At 34.7% G+C, this 22,372-nt stretch overlaps 1 protein-coding gene across 3 annotated transcripts; it reads right to left on the bottom strand.

Moving 5' to 3' along the window:
- Positions 1–376: 376 nt before the first annotated feature.
- On the bottom strand, positions 377–7,231 carry LOC140879925 (T-complex protein 1 subunit beta-like). 3 transcript variants are annotated; one of them, XM_073283904.1, is made up of 12 exons: positions 7,107–7,231; positions 6,524–6,618; positions 6,398–6,454; positions 6,092–6,157; positions 5,896–6,007; positions 5,385–5,513; positions 4,915–4,986; positions 4,551–4,666; positions 3,857–3,933; positions 2,232–2,717; positions 1,238–1,553; positions 377–821 (listed from the first exon to the last, which is right to left on the bottom strand). In XM_073283904.1, the coding sequence occupies exons 3-12, from the start codon at positions 6,398–6,400 to the stop codon at positions 675–677; spliced, it is 1,524 nt and encodes a 507-aa protein (XP_073140005.1). In that variant the 5' UTR covers positions 6,401–6,454; positions 6,524–6,618; positions 7,107–7,231; the 3' UTR covers positions 377–674. The 3 variants fall into 3 exon arrangements, with proteins under 3 accessions (XP_073140005.1, XP_073140007.1, XP_073140004.1); XM_073283906.1 differs by having other exon boundaries at positions 6,398–6,477; positions 6,558–6,618; XM_073283903.1 differs by having other exon boundaries at positions 6,558–6,618.
- Positions 7,232–22,372: the final 15,141 nt, after the last annotated feature.

Below are 22,372 nucleotides of genomic sequence, written 5' to 3'. Positions count from 1 at the left end.
TCTTTTACATTTTGTCGAATTTCAAATATAATCTTGTCTTTTATAATTTTCTTATAATTTCAATCTCCTTTCATAAAAAAAAATGCCGAAAAAGCACCGCAAACATCAACAATTCAACACCACGTATCTTACGCATTGTAGTTATATCATTGGCACATCAACGCAACATCAAAAAAAGATAAAAGTTGAAAATAATAATAACCAATAACTAAAATTCGACAATATAAAAAATAAAAATTGCAAAATAAATATATAGAACCTAAAAGACAATTTCCTCTTATAATAATGTCATTTTCGATAATATTAATATTTATTAAAAATATAAATATATACGCATGACACATTTTGATATGGTCATGTAAGTAATAACGAAACCTTTAAATAAAATTATTATTTACTAGACGCAACTCATACTTCTTCGACAGAACAAAAATTCTCAACACATTTGAATCAAAATGTCGAACACATTTGCTTGATAATGAAAATATGAAATCCATCACGCTCACAACATAACAGTTCAGGATCTCCACTCAACAAATAATCAGCATCATAATTCATTAGCAGGAGGTTTTGACAGATAAAAGAACGTTCGATTTTTTCTAAAAGACCAAAGCTTGCGGCGCCTAGGTGGGAGTGGCACACGAAAAATTAGGTGGATTGCCCAACAGGGTCCTTCACATTCTGTCTTCTCTCCTTCGTGGGGCACAAGTGATGATTTCGTCAACCCTCAGAATCATCTCAGCAGCTTCGGTTGCAGAGAGCAACACAGCTTGTTTCACTTTGAAAGCTTCCGATATCCCCAGCTCACCCATATCACCTACCTGAATTGGACCCAAAGCATTAACAGAGAGTGGAAGGGGCACACTAAGTTACATGTACATTACAGCGAACTTCTCCTAGTCCTCTAACGTAAAATTGTAACTGATGATCAAGTAAAGTGGAAGGGCGAGTCCAGAAGTGATGCACATCACGATTAACATGTTTATAAAACCTCCATAAAGTTGGAATGCCAACGTTAACATAGTTTATCAAAAGCTCACAAATAACACAAATCATGGCTCTAGGCGAAGCAATTACAAAGTCACAACTCTTCAATGAATGCATGCCCGTCACCTCAAAGGCGGGCGTCATCCAACTTACTTACTACCATGGATGAATGCATCGTAACAGAAAACATAACAAGGGAAAAAGCACAACGCAAAATCAAGTTCATTTCAAAAATTGAAGAGTTACCCACCGATCCAGAGATGACATCAATCCCCGCACGGCTTTCTTCCTTGTGGTGCTCTGCACGAAGTTGAGCGATCAATTCAGCGCTGTCCAAACCTGCATTATCAGCAATGGTAATTGGAATAGCCACCAGTGCCCGCGAAAAAGCTTCAATGGCATGAGATCTTTTTCCAGGAGTCCTCTTGGCAAGTTCGTCAACTGCTTTTGCCATCACCATCTCTGGCCATCCACCTCCAAACAAAACTCTGCTATCATTTACTGTTTGAGATAGCACACAGAGAGCATCATGCAGAGATCTTTCGGCTTCATCCAACATATGAGGGCTGCCAACAGAGAGTGGTTTTGTGTTAACATTAATCTAATACCACTTAAATTTAAGAGCAAACAAATTTATACACACATTGCAAGTGATAAATGAGTACACAAAACAAGCATCAGTTACCACCTTGAATGTTTTGACAAAATCATGGTGCAAGCATAATAGAGACTTCATTCAGCATGGCACTTGGCTCATAATCAAAACGAATATCAGCACATGTGCGGCTAAATGGACGAATAATAAGTTCAAACCAAGTCAGATAACCAAGTAAAAGAATTCTTGGTCTTAGATTATGTGTTCTATTGACCATACGTTTCGAGACATGCAGTGTTTTCCAAGAGTGTTATTTGAAAAGAATGAACAGTGATTTCATTGATCAAGAAAGAAAACAGCATTTGTGAATCATAAGCGAAAATCAGACACAAATAACTAGCAGAGGACAATTGCATTAAGCCAGACAGAAGTTTTGGAAATTTGTTATATCTTTTTGCGTCAACAGCATTTCACTAAATAGACCTGAAAAGTAAATCTCAATTCTTATAACAGACCTGATTCAGCAAATAATAAGAATCCCAATATAATATGAACCAGAAACTAAAGAATTGTGCCTATCCCTAATCTAACGATCTACAAAAATGACTGAAGACGAGAAAGAATCAGCGAAGAGAGTCAAATACAGTACCTTGCACCTCTAAGTACGATTGTGCATGCTTCGCCCAAATCAACCCCAGAAAAGTGGATCAACTTGTCTTCACCAATCATAATTTCCTCAATTAGCTTGCAGTGTCCGAGCTTCACAGACTCCGGATTATCAAAGGTTGATGCTATTTCACCACCAGTAACAAGAGCCAGCCGCTCAATACCATCAAAATCAGCATGCTCAATTGCAAGCACTCCAGCATCAGCAAATAGTTCCTCTGGGAAATTGTAGATTAATTGTCGGTTAACAAAGCAGTTTATGCCATGATTAATGATCTTCTGCACTTTCTCCCGCATCTTTTCCTTTTCAGCCGTTTCAATTTCAGCGACCTTGGCCATTGAATCAACACGAACACGTGCCCCATAAATCTTCACTTTATCTGTATCCATTGCAGTATTTGCCACCAAAATCTTAGCATTCTCAATACGTTTTGGTTGGCCAACACCAATTTTCTTGTCTAAAATGAATCTGAAAGTAAAATATTGTCAACCAAAGAATCAATTATTTGACAGTTTCCTGTCAGATGCCGGGGAAAAAAAAATAAAGGGATTCTATTTGCTCAATTTTCTTGACTACCAAAAAGAAAACAGATGCCAAAAATAAATAAATAGCGCCTCTATATGCACAAGTATATATTAAATTTTTTTTGTTTCAAATACTTTGTGAAAACATTTACAAATTATATTAAAATTAAAAACTTTAAAAATGTTTTTTGACGATAATTTTTTATTTTACGGTGATATGATTATTTTAAAATTAAAATATATATAAAGATAAAAATATAATTTATTAGGATAAGATGGTTTTAGATAATATACATATTTACTAAAGTATGTTTTTATGATTTTTTATTAAATAAAAATAGAATGTTTTTCTAATTTGAGATGGGGTATTTTTGGTTTATCCAAAAACAGACCAAGACGCCAAAGTCAGTTCCCCTAAGACCCTCAACTCTAATAATATAGTGTAGATATTTGTTTTCAAACATAGAACTATTGAAAATACTTGAGAATTTTATAGTGCGTAAACTGAAAAGGACAAAAGATAATAACTCCTCAAGAACAAAGTTGCCTAAATCGAACTTCGGATAGATAATCCCCGACTAAACAATGGCTTTAGTAAAGTGCTCAAACTAACATGATTGAACTGTTTAAATAATTTAAAGGGTCTCTGCTACACATTATTCCATACTACAAACACGTTACAAGATTACTGTACTTGAAAAATACCATAAGTATCAATATTTTCCTACTGAAACGCATCTAAAGCCAGATAAGTATAAAGTTAGAACCAGCAACTTTAATTATTCAACTTAATATCGCATTTAGAGTAACATGTAAGTATAAAAATATTCTGACCCCACATCCTTCAAAAATTTCATATTTTTGTCAGCTATCATCAGACATTGCAAGTAATAATTACATCTAGATCATGCCAAAGATCAGTCAAATCTCAACAACCAGGGATGGTTTTCAGTTTTCTCTTTTCTAACTGAAAAACGCTTATATTCAACGCAAACCTTGAACAAGGGAACACAAGGAGCTCAAAACACACGGATAATATGCAAAAAAAAAAAACTGATTTTTTATAATGTTCAGCAGGTTTACCCCTCATCCAAAAATGAATCTTTCAGCGAACCTCCAGGCTTTTTGATGACCTGAATAGACTCCAAATTGGTGCTTCCCTGGTATTCTCAACCAAACAGTTAAATTGATTAGAAAGAATGTCAAACCAAATGTGGAAAACTTCTTCCAGATAATGCAAACGCCAATACAATTAGGCAGAGAGCAGGAGGGGAGAAAAAGATTTTCGCTTGCCCTATGTCATACCTAAGCCAAGCATCTTGAATATTTTAAACACAGGATATTTTTTGCATACACAAACTGAAGCAAATTTACAGAACACCAACAATGAATCCACCTCTGTACCATTAATTTACTAAGTCATTCATTAACAAAAAAATTTGGTAAGAAGTCCAACCAACCAAATACTATTCTACAAAGATCAGAGATTTAGAAGAAACAGAAATCCAAGTATGTAATCTTATTTTAGCATCATCATCATCGTTGGTTCATGAATTCTATTATGGTTGTGCAGCGACAAGATGCGAAAGGAATACATATTCTCGCAAAACTTTTCAACAGAAGAAGTCAGATTGGTCTTACCATAAAAAACTAGCAGAGTGATCTAAATCAATCACTCTTTGGTTGACTTGGTAAAATTACCAAAGGGTCTTAAGACATTCTTTGACACCCCAGAGACGTGAAGCTAACTAGCTACACAAGTGAAAGGTAACAATACCTTTAGCCTCATAACTGCATCAACTGCAAGTTTCGCAAAATGCTCTTTATCCTGAGATAGAATTTTGGAGCTCAAAGTAGTCATTGCAATCTTCATCAAATCTTCCTTAAATTTCTCTGCACGAAAAATAAAAATTTAAATGAAAGAATTCCGTGAACTCAATCAAATATATGGCCTAGTGGCTAGTGCTAGACTCCTTTTAGTGTTGAATTAATTTCTTAAAGTGAAATACCCGACCCGACCTTATTACAATATTATTTTGTTGACTTTCAAACAATGCCAGTGCGATGATTGGGCTGAAAGATCAACTTTACACATGAAATGATTTACTGCAGTAATGATGAGAAAAATATTAAAGAATCACCTGCATCCAGTTTATTATCCACAACCTTTTCCAGCAATGCATTTCTGGCACATTCTGCTGCCAAGCGAAATCCTGATGAAAATTTACATAAATAAATACAACTTCCAGTTTCAAAAGAAGATAGACTCTAAATAGAGCTACCTTCATAGCAATGATACAAAAAGAGAAAATGATTATATTAGCTAGCCAAAGAAAAATAACACCACATTAATAATCAAATCATATTTTTTTGTCTAAAAATTATTGGGACAAAAATAGTGGTTAGAGACAAATAATAAGAAGTCAAAACTGCACAAAGACTACCTAGAGATAACAAATCACCAGATCTTATACTAGTTCAGCTTCCAATGTGATGAAGATCAGTAAAGAAATTTAAAGGGCATTGCTCCATATTCAAGCACACAAAAAAGGATGTACCTAATAAAAAAATCGCAAAGACAAGTGCATGAACTGAGAAGCATACGACACACCTGCAATAATAGTCATGGGATGAATCTTCGTATTTACCAGCTTCTCCGCCTCCCTCAAAAGCTCCCCAGCCAAAACAACAACTGAAGTTGTCCCATCACCAACTTCATCATCTTGAACTTTCGAGATGTCTGGCGATCAATTAAAGTTTTGCCAATGCACAAGATACAGTGATATGTTTTATACTATCATTCTTTTCGACAAAATATTGCCTCCTAAACTACTCGATGCAGATAAAGATTCACGCCAAACTATTTTACCTTATCTAAACTAGAAGCTTCTTCAAGGAGTGGCCAACAAGGCGAAAAATGATTATAGACCAAATTGCCAAAAGATTAGAAATACATTAGTTGGTCATCCACATTTTTTTAAAAATAATCATAATGTCCGCCATTACATCATAGCACACAACAATCAATTGCAAGAGCATTCTACAAAAGAGAGAGGCACAAAACAGGCAGATTAAAGGAAGCATGGAAAAAAAGAAAATAAACCGAGCAATGCCAAGGATACCAACGAGGACTTTGGCCGCAGGATTGTCAATATGCAAAGACTTTAAGATGGTTGCTCCATCATTCGTGACAGTAACGCTGTGACCTCTACCAGTTGATTGCAAGATCTTATCCTGCATTGGAAATTGGTCCAACAATGCAACAATTCACCAAAATATTCAGATTTACTTGATAACATCTGAGAAAAGGTTCCTTACCATTCCCTTGGGTCCCAAGGTAGTTTTCACCAAGTCAGCAATTGCCATTGCTCCAACAAAGGAGGCCTAAAATTGAAAGACCATATCTACTCAGTATAGAAATGATTGATCGAGTGTGCCACTTACATATAAGACAAATTACTCTGAAGAAGTGGTAATTGATTGGAAGAGTACAAAGATAATACTGGGGAAAAAACTAGTAAACACATTCCATGCCATGTACCAGCATTCTTTGGTGTCTCTATAAAACAAAATTTCTATAAAAGGATTGAAATTATATGTATTATTAAAAGGTAAAAGACTCACCATTCTAGCACGTTCACCCTTTTCTTCTGTGGCGTCATCTTTAAGAAGTCTGTCAACCTAGATACTCAAAAACAAAGTAATTACCATCCAGAAACTTACGAGATAAGAAATACAGAAAAATGCAACCTCGGCATCAAAAGTGTAGAAGAATCTGACACACCGCCATAGGAACAAATGTTGGTGATGAATATGAACTGCTGGTGCTCAAAGTAAATGATTATCTGGAGAAAAAGAGTGGAAAATGTGCATCTTTAACAAGCATATCAAAACTGGCTAATCATCCGTATCAATCCCATCTCAGGGCGAGACAAGCAGTCACTGTAATAACTAATAAAACATATTTCCGCACTTCAATTTAAAAAGAAAAGGAAACACGCATAGTACTTCAACAACGATGACAGCTAACACCATTATTCTCGCTAAAACACTCTTAGGGACAATAAATATTTGTTACGCCCCACAACGAAACACCAATTGAGATTTGAGAATGAATCAGATCAAGAGGAAACTAAAATTGGGCACATAGAGACGAAAAATGCGCAAACCGAGATACACCAACAATACAAAAACCACATGAAATAAACCATAAAAATAGCGACAATTCACAGCAACCAAGCAAATATATCCAACATCAGTCACCAACTTCCGAGGATCTGACTTGAAAGCGAAAACAGAGCAGATATATAAAATTGGAAGCTCGAGAACGAACCTTGGAGCTGCGAATTAGCGCCGGTGAAAACAAGAGAAGTAGAGCGGGAGAAGTGTCTCGAACAGAGAAATGGAGGTTTTGTGAACGAAACCACTTTGTTCTTTCGAAATAGTGTTTTGAACGATGAGAGAGTTCGGGTTTCTCGGGCCGGGTCTTGGTAGTGTACTATTTTTAACACTGAACCGGGAAAAATTTTTAAATAACAGTCGAAAAATACAATAAAAATGGTGGAGTGTCACCAAATAATAAAAATCCGGGTTTTCTAAATATTTTAAAAAATTTTAAACAAATATATATTTATTAAAGAAATAATGAAATATAATCAAACGGGGTCTCCAACTAAAAGATTATGTCAGTAAAAGACATGGCCAAATAAAAAAAGTTTAATTGAGATTTTTCTTTTCTTTTTTTCCAATTAAATGGAGGTTTTATTTTTAAGTAGTAGTTTTTCACGATTGCACAATTCAAATTAAAAAATATAATGATATTGATTTTAAAAAATATATAACGATATTGATTAAAAGTAATTAAACATATAACTTATATAATTTTTTTAGTCATAAATTTAAATACTAGTAATAATTTTTAAATTTTAAAATAAAATACTAATAAATTAATAAAAACAAGTTCAAGATAATATTTCAAAAATTTTGGTTAACGAATAAAATATTTAAATGAATTCATAATAAATTACCCGAATCAAGATCCATTTAGTCAGAGAGTTGAGATGTGAAATACAACTGTCAATAATGATTTATGAGAATTCGGGCTCTAAGGTTTTAGTTTTTTTTGTACAAATTTATTTTTTTATATAATTTTTTTACTTGTCCGAAATTTAAAATTTTTAATTTACTAGGAAAAGGCACGTGAGGCGCACGTTATCGATAACACAATTCATATTGTCGATAAGAGTTGTGAAATAATACGTTGAGCACAGAATAATTAGCAAAAAATTAGTAGTTTCGTGTTATTTTAGTGAATAATAAATTCATGTAATGTAATTTGTTCTGCATGTATTATAAAATATGTGCAAATGATCTTTGTTCAAAAATTTATATGTAAAAATCTAAATGAATTTATAATTGTTAAAAAAATATATTCATAAGCAATCTTATAATTATGTTTGATATTAGGGAAAATATAATATAGAGTTGATATCATAATAGAGTTATTAAAATAAAATTTAAGAGAAGAAAGAATATGTTGAATCCTAACTTTTGGTAATAACAAAATAATATATCATTGTTATAGTATGTCGCCACTTATATGTACAAACGGGGAAACGTCTATCGAGTTGAAAACCTCTACTAACCTGAAAATATCATCCGATTCACAGACATCAACCGATCTAAGTCACATATTATCAGAATTGATGTCAACCGGGATACAAGTCTCAAGATCGTCTATCGATTCCATAAGATACAAATGCTTTGTAACGGATCTTTGACAAGACAACTTAAATACGAAAGGTCAAAGTATTTAAGGAGCCGTCTGATAAAGTTCAAAAGGCCATTAATAGCATTTATTATGAAGACATATTGAATGGACATTAAAAAAGCTTCAAGTACAGATATTTGAAGAAGAACAGACTTCACTCCACAAAAAGAGAAATATTATCTGCTTTATATCTTCCTGAAAAGACGTTTCCTACCGTTGACAAAGAGAAAGAGACGTTGAAGATTGAGATATCAATATTCAAGTTATTCGAAGCAAAAGAGAGACGGTCATCATATTATCAAAGCATCCGAACACTCGAATTGTTTCAACACTCTACTGCACGTTCAACCCTTCGCTAAAACAGAAGCATATCTGATCTTCTAATAAGGGTTACTCAAATCCAAGCTGTTGTTTGAAGAACATCGACAATACTCCAAGGATTTGAGATTCTAAGCTTTCAAAAGCTTAGGAATTCATCATCATCAACCGAAGAAGTTTGATAAGAACTTATAAATCTTATCAGTATAAATCTAGGAGTTCCACTTTAGACAGTGATAAGTCCTAACTTGGATTGGGTGTATTACAAAAAGTTGTAATAGACAAAGTCTTCTAGTATATTATTTCCGTAAGGAAGAAGGGTGGCGTAGGATATTGAGGTCCGAACATCCATAAGCAACTTTGTGCACATTTACATTACTGCATTACATCATATTTCACTATTGTCACCTATTTTAGTGAGAGCCGTTTTTCGAACTAATTTTTAGTAGTTCTTATTCATCTAGAAAGCTGATAAAAATCTAGTTAAGAAGACTAACATTTTCTTAACTTCATTACGATAACAACAATATTTTTGAGAGTGTGTATTCACCCCCCCCCCCCCCCCTTTTCTACACATACAACCGATCCCCAACAAATGGTATCAGAGAGGGTTTCTTTTTCAGGTGCTGATATTTACTCGTGCATCATGATTTATCTAAAAAAAATTCCTATGTTTTCTAAGGAAGATTATGATGATTGAAAAATATGTATGCAGGCACATCTTTCTGCACAAGACGATGATATGTGGTACATTATCCCTGATGGCCCAATGAAGATTCTCAAGTCAATACAGCTATAGCCATTTCAGGAAGTGAACCACAGATGGTTGAAAAATCCAGAGCAGAATGGAGCGCCGAGGACAAGTGATGCGATCGTGGATAGCTCGCATGTGGATCGAGTGGCAAGGGGAGTTCGAGATCCATTGAAGTTGCCACGTGGGCCAATAACGAGGAGCCGAGCTAACAAATTCAAGAAAACACTTCAAATGTTGATGTTAAATTATCAAGATAGAATTGGAGCACTTGAATATCAATTTGGGGTTTGCCTATGCGTCCTTGAAGTGTTGGAAGTCAAAAAGAGTGAAGAAAATAAAATTGAAGCAGAAGAAGTATCGCCCGAGTGCAACAAAGTGCCGCTCGAGGGAGCACATTAAAAGTTTCGGGTAATGGATTTCTCGCTCGAGCACGGATTGTGTCCGCTCGAGCGAGCTCAAGTGAATCCACGGGACAGAGTACCTCTCGCTCGAGTGCGGGTTGTGTCCGCTCGAGCGAGCGAGTTTTTCTAAGAAAAACACATACTTCGGCATTTTGTGTGTGTGCGTGGGTTTTTGATAACTTTTGACTATTTTGAGTATTTTAAGCCTACTAAGAAACTTTCTAGAGATATCTTTGATATCTTTAGGCAATATTTTGTGTTATCTTTTATTTTTGATAGTAAACTATAAATGATTTTTTTATTTTCATTAATAATAATTCAAATTCAATTTATACACAAATTATTGAAATTCTCTCTAGAATTTTATTTAAAGCTTTGCTTTGGCTTTTCAAATCAAACTTTCTCAGTTAATTACTTGGAAATGTTTGTCAATTGATTTCTGACTGAAGATTGTCAGATACAAGTTATCTGAAGGTTTTCTTTGGTTATTACGAGATTGGTACTCCGGATTGAGCTTCGAAAGGGCCCTTCTAAATAATGAAAGTTTTGCTGATATAAGACGCATATTGGCCAATTTCATTATATTCCATATGCTTGTTGTACAATGACCATGATCACGGGAACCCAATGTGCTCATAAATAATGGCTACCACAATTGCATGTATTTCTTCACATAAAATGAAAGATTTTTATGTCATGATTTCTTGTGCACAATGTTTTGTTTTATCTATGTGCATGCAGTATGTTTTATTATGAATTAGCTATGAAATGTAGGTTTTTTAATGATTTTATACTCGCTATACTTGAATGGTTCATGTGATGATGATATTAATGATGTTATTGATGAGTATGTCAAGGGACAAGAAGCGGAGTAGCCGATCAGGCGAGAGGTTGATGCACGGGCGCTGTGTTAGAGGAACTTTCTTATTTTGTGCATCTTTAAATTGTCATCAAGGATAAAATATTTTTGCATGATGACAAACTATGGTGAATGATTTTATTACAGTTTTTTGTGTAAAAATATTTTTAGATGAAAGTTTTTATTTTCCGCTTTTTTAAGTTTTAAAGAATGTATGTTTAGTAGAATCATTGGGTTTTGGGGACGTTATATCATATTTTACCATTTTCACAACAAATGTTGATGCGATCATGGATGGATCGCGTGTTGATCATGTTGCTAAGGAAGATAAAGATCCATTGGAAATGCCGCGATGACCAGTTACGAGAGGGCATAATAAAAAGTTCAAATAAGCACTTCAATTGTTGATGATAAATTATCAAAAAGGAGTTGGCATACTTGGAGATCACTTGGGAGGATGCCTTAATGTTATTGAAGTGAAAAAAAATCAAGAAAATGAAGAATTTTCACGACAGGCCAGCGCTCCAGCGCTTGAAAACAGGCGCTCCAGAGCCCGTCGCCAAAAACATCAGGCGCCCCAGCGCCTATCCAGTTCGCTCCAGCGCCCAAACTTTGTATTTTACAGAGCCCCAGCGCCCCTCACACAGCGCTCCAGCTCCTGTCGACGATACAGTACAGCGCCCTAGCGCTGTTTCCCTAGCGCTCCAGCGCCCGCATCCAAAACACACACATTGGTGTGTAGTGTGTGTGCCTGAGATTTTTAGTATATTTGATATTATTCCTATTTTTTAGTCTTCTAAGCATACTAGAAAATTTTTGGATGATATCTTTAGATATATTCTACATTATATTTTATTATTTTTGGTTGTAATATAAATACGATACATTCATTATTTTGAATACAATTCAGATTTTTTATATTCATCAATTAAAAATTCTCTCTAGAATTTTGTTGAAGGTTTTGCTTTGCATCAAATCAAACTTATCAAAGTGTCAAAACTTTATGGCGTTTGTCAATCGATTTTCACTTGGGTTGTCAAAGACAGGTTCCTTTGAAGGTCCAATTAAATTGTTGGTTGTTTTGTATTGTGATCATCTGTTGTTAGTTTCGTTGTAAACTAAACGTGGAGATCCAAAACCTTTTACTTGTTTCAAAATTCGGAACAAATTCTTTGATTTCTTTTGTTATCGAATTGAGGGTGCGATTTGTTCGTCTGAGTCTTTCTTCTTTAACTTTCTGAGTCGTTTTCTGTCAATCTTGTTGCCCAAGTTTCGTGTCTTGTGCTGCAAGTTATCATCAAAAGAAAAGAGAAATAAAATCGGTCAAAAAAAATAGAAATGACCGAAAGCTTCAAAAAAAATATACAAGAAGCAAGATAACTTGTGATCAATTTGTCTTTTGTTCATCATTGAGTTCAAGTCAAAAATATCTCAAAGTTGTCCATTAAAATTTCTTCTTCTTGTTTTTGTGCAACTATTGTGAGTCAATTTTCAAGCGTCTACAAGTTTTGAACTTGAGTGTTTGATATTTACTTCAAAAAGAAAAAACCCTTCCATAAAGTTTGAGTGAAAAAAAAAAGAGTGTTTGAGTGTTTACCTTTGGAGTGACTTGTGAGATTTTGGTTGAGAAATTTTTTTTTTTTTTTTACTAACCTTTTTTTGTAGGTACAATGAGTTCTAATAAAGAAGGAGGGGATAGTTCTAGCCAAGGGTTTTTCAAGACCCAAATAGATTATTTGTCTAAGATGGTGAGGGAAGCGATGAGGGCCGAGTTGGAGAAAGTACATGAGAGAATAAGTAAACTTGAAGTTGGTGGTAGTGATGATGATGATGATGATGATAGTTTTGTTGAGAATTGGGGTAGAAATAGTCAAGATCAAGAGGGTGGAAGAAATAGAAGGGAAGCGAGGCGTGGGAGATACGTTGAAGGGGGTAGAGAGGATAGAAACATTAGTGTTATTAAGATGAAAATCCCTTTGTTTCATGGAAAATAGGATCCGGAGGCTTATTTAGAGTGGGAGATGAGGGTGGAATCTGTATTTGATTGTCACAAGTACAATGATTTGAAAAAATTAAAGTTGGTGATGGTTGAGTTTGTGGATTATGCTCTTATTTGGTGGGATCAATTTGTTATTTTCAGGAGGAGAAATCGTGAGAGGCCTATTGAGACGTGGGATGAGATGAAGCAAATCATGAGAAAAAGTTTTGTTCCTAAAAACTATTATTGTGACATGTTTAGGAGATTACAGAATTTGAATCAAGGTTCGAGGATTGTAGAAGACTACTTCAAGGAGTTGAAGTGACTATGATTCGAGCTAACATTGAGGAAGATCGTGAAGCAACCATGACCAGATTTTTATGCGGTTTGAATAGAGATATTCAAGACCAAGTGAAGCTTCGACATTGTGTGGATCTTGAGGAGATGGTGCAATTGGCTATGAAAGTGGAGCAACAGCTCAAAAGGAGAGGCATGGGTCGAGTTTCCTTGGGAGGAGGATCTTCTACTCCTTGGCGTCCAAACGTTGTCAAACGAGAGGATTTCAAACCAGTGTCCAAGACAAAATGTGACACAAAGCAAGAAACACCAAAGCAAGGAGTGCAAGGTAAATCTGAAACTCCTAGTAATCGTTCTAGAGATATTAAATGCTTTAGGTGTCAAGGTGTTGGTCATATTTCTAGCCAATGCCCAAATAAATAAATTATGATTATGAGTGCTTGTGGCGAGATTGTATCTGAAAGTGAGGAGGATTTGGAAAATTATGATGATATGTCTGCGTTGGAGGATCCCGATGATGAGGGTTATGATGCGGTTGTTGGTGAATTGTTGGTGACTAGAATAATTTTGAATGTGCAACAAAAGGAGGAGGAAAAAAATCAAAGAGAAAATTTATTCCATACTAGATTCTTTGTGAATAATAAAGTGTGTGGTGTTATTATTGATGGTGGTAGTTGCACTAATGTAGCGAGTTATGAGGTTGTGGATAAGTTGAGTTTGTCTACTATAAAACATTCTCAACCTTATAAATTGCAGTGGTTCAATAATAGTTCTGAGGTAAGGGTAGCCAAGCAAGTTGTGGTACCATTTCTATTGGAAAGTATATGGATGAAGTGTTGTGTGATGTAGTGTCTATGCAAGCTTGTCATATCTTGTTGGGTAGACCATGAAAATTTGATAGGAGGGTGGTACATGATGGCTTTAAAAATCGTTATTCATTTACTTTGAAAAAGAAGCCTATTGTATTGTTACCTATGACTCCAAAGCAAGTGTTGGAGGATCATTTGAAAAAGAAAAAGAGGGAAGAGGCCGAAAAAAAAGAGTGATAAAAAAAGTGAGATGGCCTTAGCAAAAAAGAATGAGAGAAAAAAAGATGAAAAAAAGATTGAAAGAAAAGAGGCTGGAAAAAAATATATATGGCCCAAAAGAGTGAGTTGCGAGAGATTTTGCATACACATGCTCCACTTGTGTTAATTTTCTATAAGGAGATTCTCCTAAACACAAGTGATATAGTCGAAAATCTTTCGAGCAATGTTATTTCTCTTTTGCAGGTTTTTGGAGAATTATTTCCGGAGGAGCTACCTCAAGGATTACCACATTTGAGGGGAATTGAACACCAAATTGATTTGGTACCCGGAAGTTCATTGTCAAATCGTTCAACTTATAGGAGTAACCCGGAGGAGACTAAGGAACTACAAAGGCAGGTAAGTGAACTTTTAGATAAAGGTTTTGTGCGTGAATCCATGTCACCTTGTGTAGTGTCTGTGTTGTTAGTACCTAAGAAAGATGGTTCATGGCGTATGTGTGTGGATTGTAGAGCCATTAATAACATTACCATCATATATAGACATGTCATACCTAGACTAAATGATATGTTAGATGAGTTTCATGGTTCTAGCATTTTTAGTATAATTGATCTTAAAAGTGGTTACCATCAAATTAGAATGAGGGAATGTGATGAATGAAAAACTTCTTTTAAAACTAAATATGGTTTGTATGAGTGGTTAGTGATGCCTTTTGGATTAACTAATGCACCTAGTACTTTTCATGAGATTGATGAGTCATGTCTTGTGTGCACATATTAGAAAATTCGTTGTGGTTTATTTTGATGATATATTGGTGTATAGCAAGAATTTGGATGATCATGTGGAACACTTGAGAATTGTGCTAATCACACTAAAAGTTGAACATTTTTATGCTAACTTGAAAAAATGCGTGTTTTGTATAAAAGAACTTTTGTTTCTTGGTTATGTTGTGGGTGCTCAAGGTGTAAAAGTTTATGAGGAGAAGGAAAGTTCAATTCGAGATTGGTCAATGCCTACTTCTATTGATCAAGTTCGAAGCTTTCATGGTCTTGCAAGTTTCTATAGGAGATTTGTGAAAGATTTCAACACTTTGGTGGCACCTATGACTACAGTGATCAAGAAGAACGTTTCATTCCATTGGGGCGAGGAGCAAGAAAAGTTTTTCAATATTATTGAGCAAAAATTAATTAATGCTCCTTTACTTGTATTACCTGATTTTTCTACTACTTTTGAAATTGAATGTGATGCGTCAGGTGTAGGGATTGGAGGTTTCTTGATGCAAGGTGGGAGGCCGATTGCATATTTCAGTGAGAAGCTTAGTGGGGCGTCTTTGAATTATCCTACCTACGACAAGAAGTTTTATGCGTTGGTGAGGGTACTCGAGACATGAAAATACTACTTGAGGCCAAAGGCGTGCGTGATTCATACGGATCATGAATGTTTGAAGCATCTCAAAGGACAACAAAAGTTGAACAAGAGACATGCCAAGTGGATAGAGTTTGTGGAAACTTTTCCCTACGTTATCAAGTACAAGCAAGGTAAAGAGAATGTAGTAGCGGATGCTCTATCACAAAAGTATGTCCTTTTGTCTACTTTAGATTCAAAGTTCTTGGGTTTTGAGCATGTGAAAGAGTTAAATGCTAGTGATGTTGATTTTGGTGAGATCTATGAGTCGTGTATGCGTGGTCCAAAGGATAAATTTTTCATGCATGATGGTTATTTGTTTAAGGAATATAAGTTGTGTATTCCTAAGTCTTCAATTAGTGAATTTCTTGTTAGGGAGTCACATGGGGGTGGTTTGATGGGAAATTTTGGAGCGGCTAAAACATATCAAACTTTGCATGAACACTTTTATTGGTCACATATGAAGCATGATGTTCAAAAAATTTGCGAGAGATGTGTGACTTGTAGAAAAGCTAAGTCTAGACAACAACCACATGGATTGTATACTCCACTTCCTGTTTCTAGTGAACCGTGGGTAGATATTTCTATGGATTTTGTTCTAGGACTACCGAGATCTAAGAAGGGGAGGGACTCTATTTGTGTTGTGGTTGATAGGTTTTTAAAGATTTATTCTTTAATGAAGTTGCTAGATAGCATGGCATGCCTAGGAGTATTGTGTCTGAAACTCATTTCTTGAGCTACTTTTGAAAATATTATGGTGCAAACTTGGTACTAAACTACTGTTTTCGGCTACATGTCATGCTTAAATGGATGGTCAAACTGAGGTTGTTAATAGGACGTTAGGAACTTTGTTGCGTACTATAATCAAAAAGAATTTGAAGAGTTGGGAAGAATGTTTGTCTTTTATTGAGTTTGCATATAATCGTAGTGTACATTATACTACGAATTTTTCTCCGTTTGAAATTGTACATGGTTTTAATCCTTTAACTCCATTCGATTTAATGTCTTTGCCTATGAGTGAAAGGGTTAGCATGGATGGTAAAAAAAAGGCGGAGTTTGTGAGAAGTTTGCATGAGAAGGTGAAGGAGAATATTGAGAAGAGGAACTTGCAATATACAAATCAAGCGAATAAAGGTAAAAAAAAGTTGTGTTTGAACCGGGTGATTCGGTATGGTTGCACTTGAGAAAAGAGAGATTTCCAGAAAAAGCGGCGTTCAAAGCTTCTACCTAGAGGAAATGACCATTTCAAGTCCTTGAACGGATTAATGACAACGTCTACAAATTAGATCTACCAAGTGAGTATAACGTGAGTACTAATTTTAATGTGTCTGACTTGTCTTTGTTTGATGTAGGTGATGATCGAGATTTGAAGAAAAATCCTTTTCAAGAAGGAAAGGATGATGCGATTATGGATAGCTCGCGTATTGATCATGTTGCTAAGGAAGCTAAAGATCCATTGGAAATACCGCGATGACCAATTACGAGAGGGCGTAGTAAGAAGTTCTAAGAAGCATTTCAATCGTTGATGATAAATTATCAAGAAGGAGTTGGCATACTTGAAGATCACTTGGGAGGATGCCTTAATGTTATTGAAGTGAAAAAATATCAAGAAAATGAAGAATTTTCACGACAGGTCAGTGCTCCAGCGCCCGTCACCAAAAACATCAGGCGCCCCATCGCCCAAACTTCGTATTTTACAGAGCCCCAGCGCCCCTCACACATCGCATCAGCGCCCGTCGACGATACACTGCAGCGCCCCCAGCGCTGTTTCCCTAGCACTCCAGCGCCCGCATCCAAAACACACACATCGATGTGTAGGTTTGTGCGTGAGATTTTTAGTATATTTTATATTATTCCTATTTTTGAGTCTTCTAAGCATACTAGAAAACTTTTGGATGATATCTTTGATATCTTTAGAAATATTTGCATTATATTTTATTATTTTGGATTGTAAAATACAATACATTCATTATTTTGAATACAATTCAGATTTTTGATATTCATCAATTAAAAATTCTTTCTAAAATTTTACTGAATCTTTTTCTTTGCATCAAATCAAACTTATCAAAGTGTCAAAACTTTGTGGTGTTTGTCAATCGACTTTCACTTGGGTTGTCAAAGACATGTTCTTTTGAAGGTCCAATTGAATTATTGGTTGTTTTTTATCGTGATCATATGATGTTAGTTTCGTTGTAAACTAGAGATGGAGATCCAAAACCCTTTACTTGTTTCAAAAATCGGGACAAATTCTTTGATTTCTTTTGTTATCGAATTGAAGGTGCGATTCGTTATAATCGTGTTTTCTTTTCGTGCATAAGAATTCATATCAAATGTACAAAAAAATTATAGAATATAAAGAAAAAAAATTCAATATAATTAGGCATACAAATCGATTGAGATAAAGAAGAGGAAAAAAATTCACCATTTTCGCCTTGCATTCGAGAAGAGACTTCCGATCTTTGTTTTGTATTGTGTCTTTCAGAATTGGAAGGTTCAATTCTTTTCCAGTTTGGGGAAAAAACATTTGCTTAGAGACGTGGGAGAGAGAAAGAAACGAAGAGACGTGGGAAGAAATAAGAAGGTTAGAAGTTATTAAAAAAATTTATCCTTCTCTTTGTCGTGGCGACAGTGTGTAGGGAATTGTCATGGGAGAAGAGAGTAAAAAAAGGTCAAATAGGAAAGAAAACTTGGTGTTTTTAAGTTTGCAGTTATTAAAAAAATTTATCCTTTTCTTTGTCGTGGCGACAGTGTGTAGGGAATTGTCATGGGAGAAGAGAGTAAAAAAAGGTCAAATAGGAAAGAAAACTTGGTGTTTTTAAGTTTGCCAGTATATTTATATATTATGTTATAGATATGAATGTTAACTTATGTTTTTAAGTTTGCCAGTATATTTATATATTATGTTATAGATATGAACGCATGTGCAGGACGATTAGTATTTATAATTTTTTTTTTTTTGAACATTTAGTATGTATAAAGTTTAATAAGATGAAATTGGCAAAAAACAAAAAACAAAAAAAAATAATTAAGTTATCAAATTTTGATTAGTTAGGGGTTTTGTGTTAAAAAACAAAGAATTTTACTGAATTTGAATGTTAACTTATGTTTTTAAGTTTGCCAGTATATTTATATATTATGTTATAGACATGTAACGCATGTGCAGGACGATTAGTATGTATAAAATTTATTTATTTTTTGAACATTTAGTATGTATAAAGTTTAATAAGATGAAATTGGCAAAAAACAAAAAACAAAAAAAATAATTAAGTTATCAAATTTTGATTAGTTAGGGGTTTTGTGTTAAAAAACAAAGAATTTTTTTTTTAAAGAATGAAGTTTATTTTTAAATAATTTTCAAAACATATGTAATGTGAGTTTGTTGAAATTGATCGGATGGATTTTGAATAAATGGTACTTTATAAAGTCCGAAAGAAGACTCAAAATTTATAAATAAAAATAATTTTATTCTTATATAAGTATTTGTATGTTACTGATTGCGTAATATAATTTTATCAATGTTGTAAATGGCGGGAGGTGATGGCGGGGCGGTCAGTGACCGCCTACCGCCTCGGCCACCTAGGCGGTGCCCAGGCAGTGCCTAGGCGGTTGAATTTTTTTTTAGCTATTTTATAGGTAATTATATATAATCATGCAATGTAATCACAAATAGTCATAATTTTTATGTAATATATGTAACTAAATAATATTTATGCGTAAAAAAGCTTCATACAATATAATATAATCTAAACAAAGTGTAAATAAATATATAAATGCAAACTAACAAGACAATTAAGATGGTGACTGATGGCAACAACGGCGGAGGGCGGCTGGAGGCGGTTTGAGGCAGGCGAAGGCTGACGATGGATGACAATTGAAACCAAAAGTAAATGCTAAAGAGAATATGGTGTTTTTATTTTATCTTGGGTTTTTTAAATTGATTGTTTTTGCCTGATTTTTTAAATTCTTTGACTTTGACAGTAGATTGGGATTTTAAAATCATTCACCGCATCGACCGCCAGATGGCTTCGAACCGTCTCATAGGCCACCTCAGACAAAGGCGGGGCGGTCGAGGGCTGCCTACCGCCTAGGCACCGAACACTGAATTTTATTTACTGATGAACATAACAAACGAAATATGATTTTAGCAAAAATGAATTTCAGAAATAATTCGCAAAATTCTAAATGCTCGATGCTGTTGTGAAAAAGTAAATTTACGGTAAAAAGTAAAAACTCAAAAACTCAAAATTTATCAAATTCTACACTTTATAAAATTTTTCTCTCTTCACAATTGTGTTTTTCTACACAAATGGAGAGACCTATTTATAGATCTCAATTGGAGATTAGTCAAAAATTAATACATCATTAATTACATCATCACACACTAATTTTCAATATTTTACAACTCAATTTTCAACTTTCAACCTTCAACATTCAACAATAAATAATAATATATATTTATATATATTTTCAACACTCCCCCTTGTGATGATGATCATGATAGAATGACTATCTCCATTACGTGTTGTATACTGCCTCGTTAAAAACCTTACTAGGAAAAACCCATTGGGACAAAAACCATAGTAAGAAAAAAAGAGTGCAGCCACGTAAACTCCCCCTGATGTCAACATGAATGATTCTTCACATATTTCGTAGATTGCGCATCCCAATATTATAAATGTGTTTTCTGAATATCGCCGTGGGAAGTGACTTTGTGAAGAGATCGGATGAGTTCTCACTTGATTGAATGTAACAGATATCAATATCTTTATTCTTCTCCAGCCCTTGAGTGTATGCAAAGAATTTAGGAGGAATATGTTTAGTTCTGTCACTTTTGATGTATCCTTCTTTCATTTGGGTAACACATGCGGCATTATCTTCATACAGTGTGATTGGATTCTTGTCCACTGATAATCCGCAAGAAGTTTGGATATGCCGAGTCATTGATTTAAGCCAGACACATTCACGGCTTGCTTCATGTAGTGCAATAATCTCGGCATGATTTGATGAAGTTGTAACAAGTGTTTGTTTCTGTGATCGCCAAGAGATTGCAGTGCCTCCACGAGTAAATACATATCCGGTTTGGGAACGTGCCTTATGTGGATCAGATAAGTATCCAGCATCAGCATAACCAATTATTCTCTGATTTGTATCTTTTGGATACAAAAGTCCCAAATCCGTCGTTCCTCGTAAATAACGGAATATATGTTTAATTCCGTTCCAGTGCCTCTTCGTTGGACATGAACTGAATCTTGCCAATAAATTTACTGCAAAAGATATGTCTGGTCTAGTGCAATTTGCAAGATACATAAGGGCACCAATGGCACTTAGATATGGTACTTCAGGACCAAGAACAACTTCATCATCTTCACATGGACGAAATGGATCCTTTTCTATATTCAATGATCTGACAACCATTGGAGTACTTAAAGGATTTGATTTATCCATATTGAAACGTTTAAGGACCTTCTCTGTATAATTAGACTGGTGAACAAAAATTCCACATTCTTTTTGTTCAATTTGTAAACCAAGACAATACTTGGTTTTTCCAAGGTCTTTCATTTCAAATTCTTCCTTCAAGTATAACATCACTTCTTGAATTTCTTTATTCGTTCCAATGATGTTTAAATCATCAACATATACAGCAATAATCACGCATCCCGATGTTGTTTTCTTGATGAAAACACAAGGGCATATTGGATCATTTACATATCCCTTTTTCATCAAGTGTTCACTTAGCCGATTATACCACATTCGACCGGATTGCTTTAACCCATACAATGATCTTTGTAATTTCACAGAATAAAATTCTCTGGGTTCTGAACTTTGTGCTTCTAGCATCTTAAATCCTTCAGGGATTTTCATGTATATATCACTATCAAGTGATCCGTATAAATAAGCTGTAACAACATCCATTAGACGCATGTCCAAGTTTTCAGACACTGCTAAACTGATCAAATACCGAAACGTAATTGCATCCATAACAGGAGAATATGTTTTTCTTCATAATCAATTCCAGGTCTTTGAGAAAAACCTTGTGCAACAAGTCGAGCTTTATATCTCACTATTTCATTTTTCTCATTTCTCTTTCGAATAAAAACCCATTTGTACCCAACAGGTTTAACACCTTTAGGTGTAAGGACAATAGGTCCAAAAACACTACGTTTATTTAGCGAATTTAATTCAACCTGGATGGCATCTTTCCATTTTGACCAATCCTTTCGAGTTTTGCATTCACCAAAAGATTTTGGTTCATTATCTTCATTTACGATGTCACATGCCACATTGTACGAAAATATCTCATCAATATCTTGTACATTCTTTCGGTTCCATATTTTTCCAGTATTAATATAATTGATAGAGATTTCATGATTCTCGTCAGTTTGTGGTTCTGACAAAATATTTTCATCATCGTGTGTTTCTTCTGGAACACCATTTTCTATTTTCTGATCATCATTTTTCTCTATGTATTTTCTTTTCCGAGGATTTTTATCCTTTGAACCGATTGGCCTTCCACGCTTCAGGCGTTTTATGACATCATGAATGTCTTCATTTTGTTTCTTTGGAATTTCAACTCGAGCAGGGGCATTTACAGCAGGTATATATGATTTTGTTACCCCTTTTGTGTCTGCAAATGCATCTGGCATTTGATTTGCTATTCTTTGCAAATGCACAATTTGCTGTACATCTTTATCACATTGTTTGGTTCTAGGATCCAAATGTAATAATGATGGTACATACCATGTGATTTCTTTTTCGATGTGTTTCTTTTCTCCCCCTAACATTGGGAAGTTAT

The sequence above is a fragment of the Henckelia pumila genome, chromosome 2 (assembly GCF_033568475.1).
Source record: "Henckelia pumila isolate YLH828 chromosome 2, ASM3356847v2, whole genome shotgun sequence".
NCBI lineage: Eukaryota > Viridiplantae > Streptophyta > Magnoliopsida > Lamiales > Gesneriaceae > Henckelia > Henckelia pumila.
The sequence above is the reverse complement of the archived record's forward strand: the minus strand, read 5'-3'. Positions and strand labels throughout refer to the sequence as shown.

What these genes read in the sequence shown, in the direction of transcription:
- LOC140879925 (XM_073283903.1), bottom strand. An exon ending in TCCCATGACTATTATTGCAG is followed by an intron (nt 4,987 to 5,384) that starts GTGTGTCGTATG and finishes AATTTTCATCAG; the next exon opens with GATTTCGCTTGGCAGCAGAA. An exon ending in GGATAATAAACTGGATGCAG is followed by an intron (nt 4,667 to 4,914) that starts GTGATTCTTTAA and finishes TTTTTCGTGCAG; the next exon opens with AGAAATTTAAGGAAGATTTG.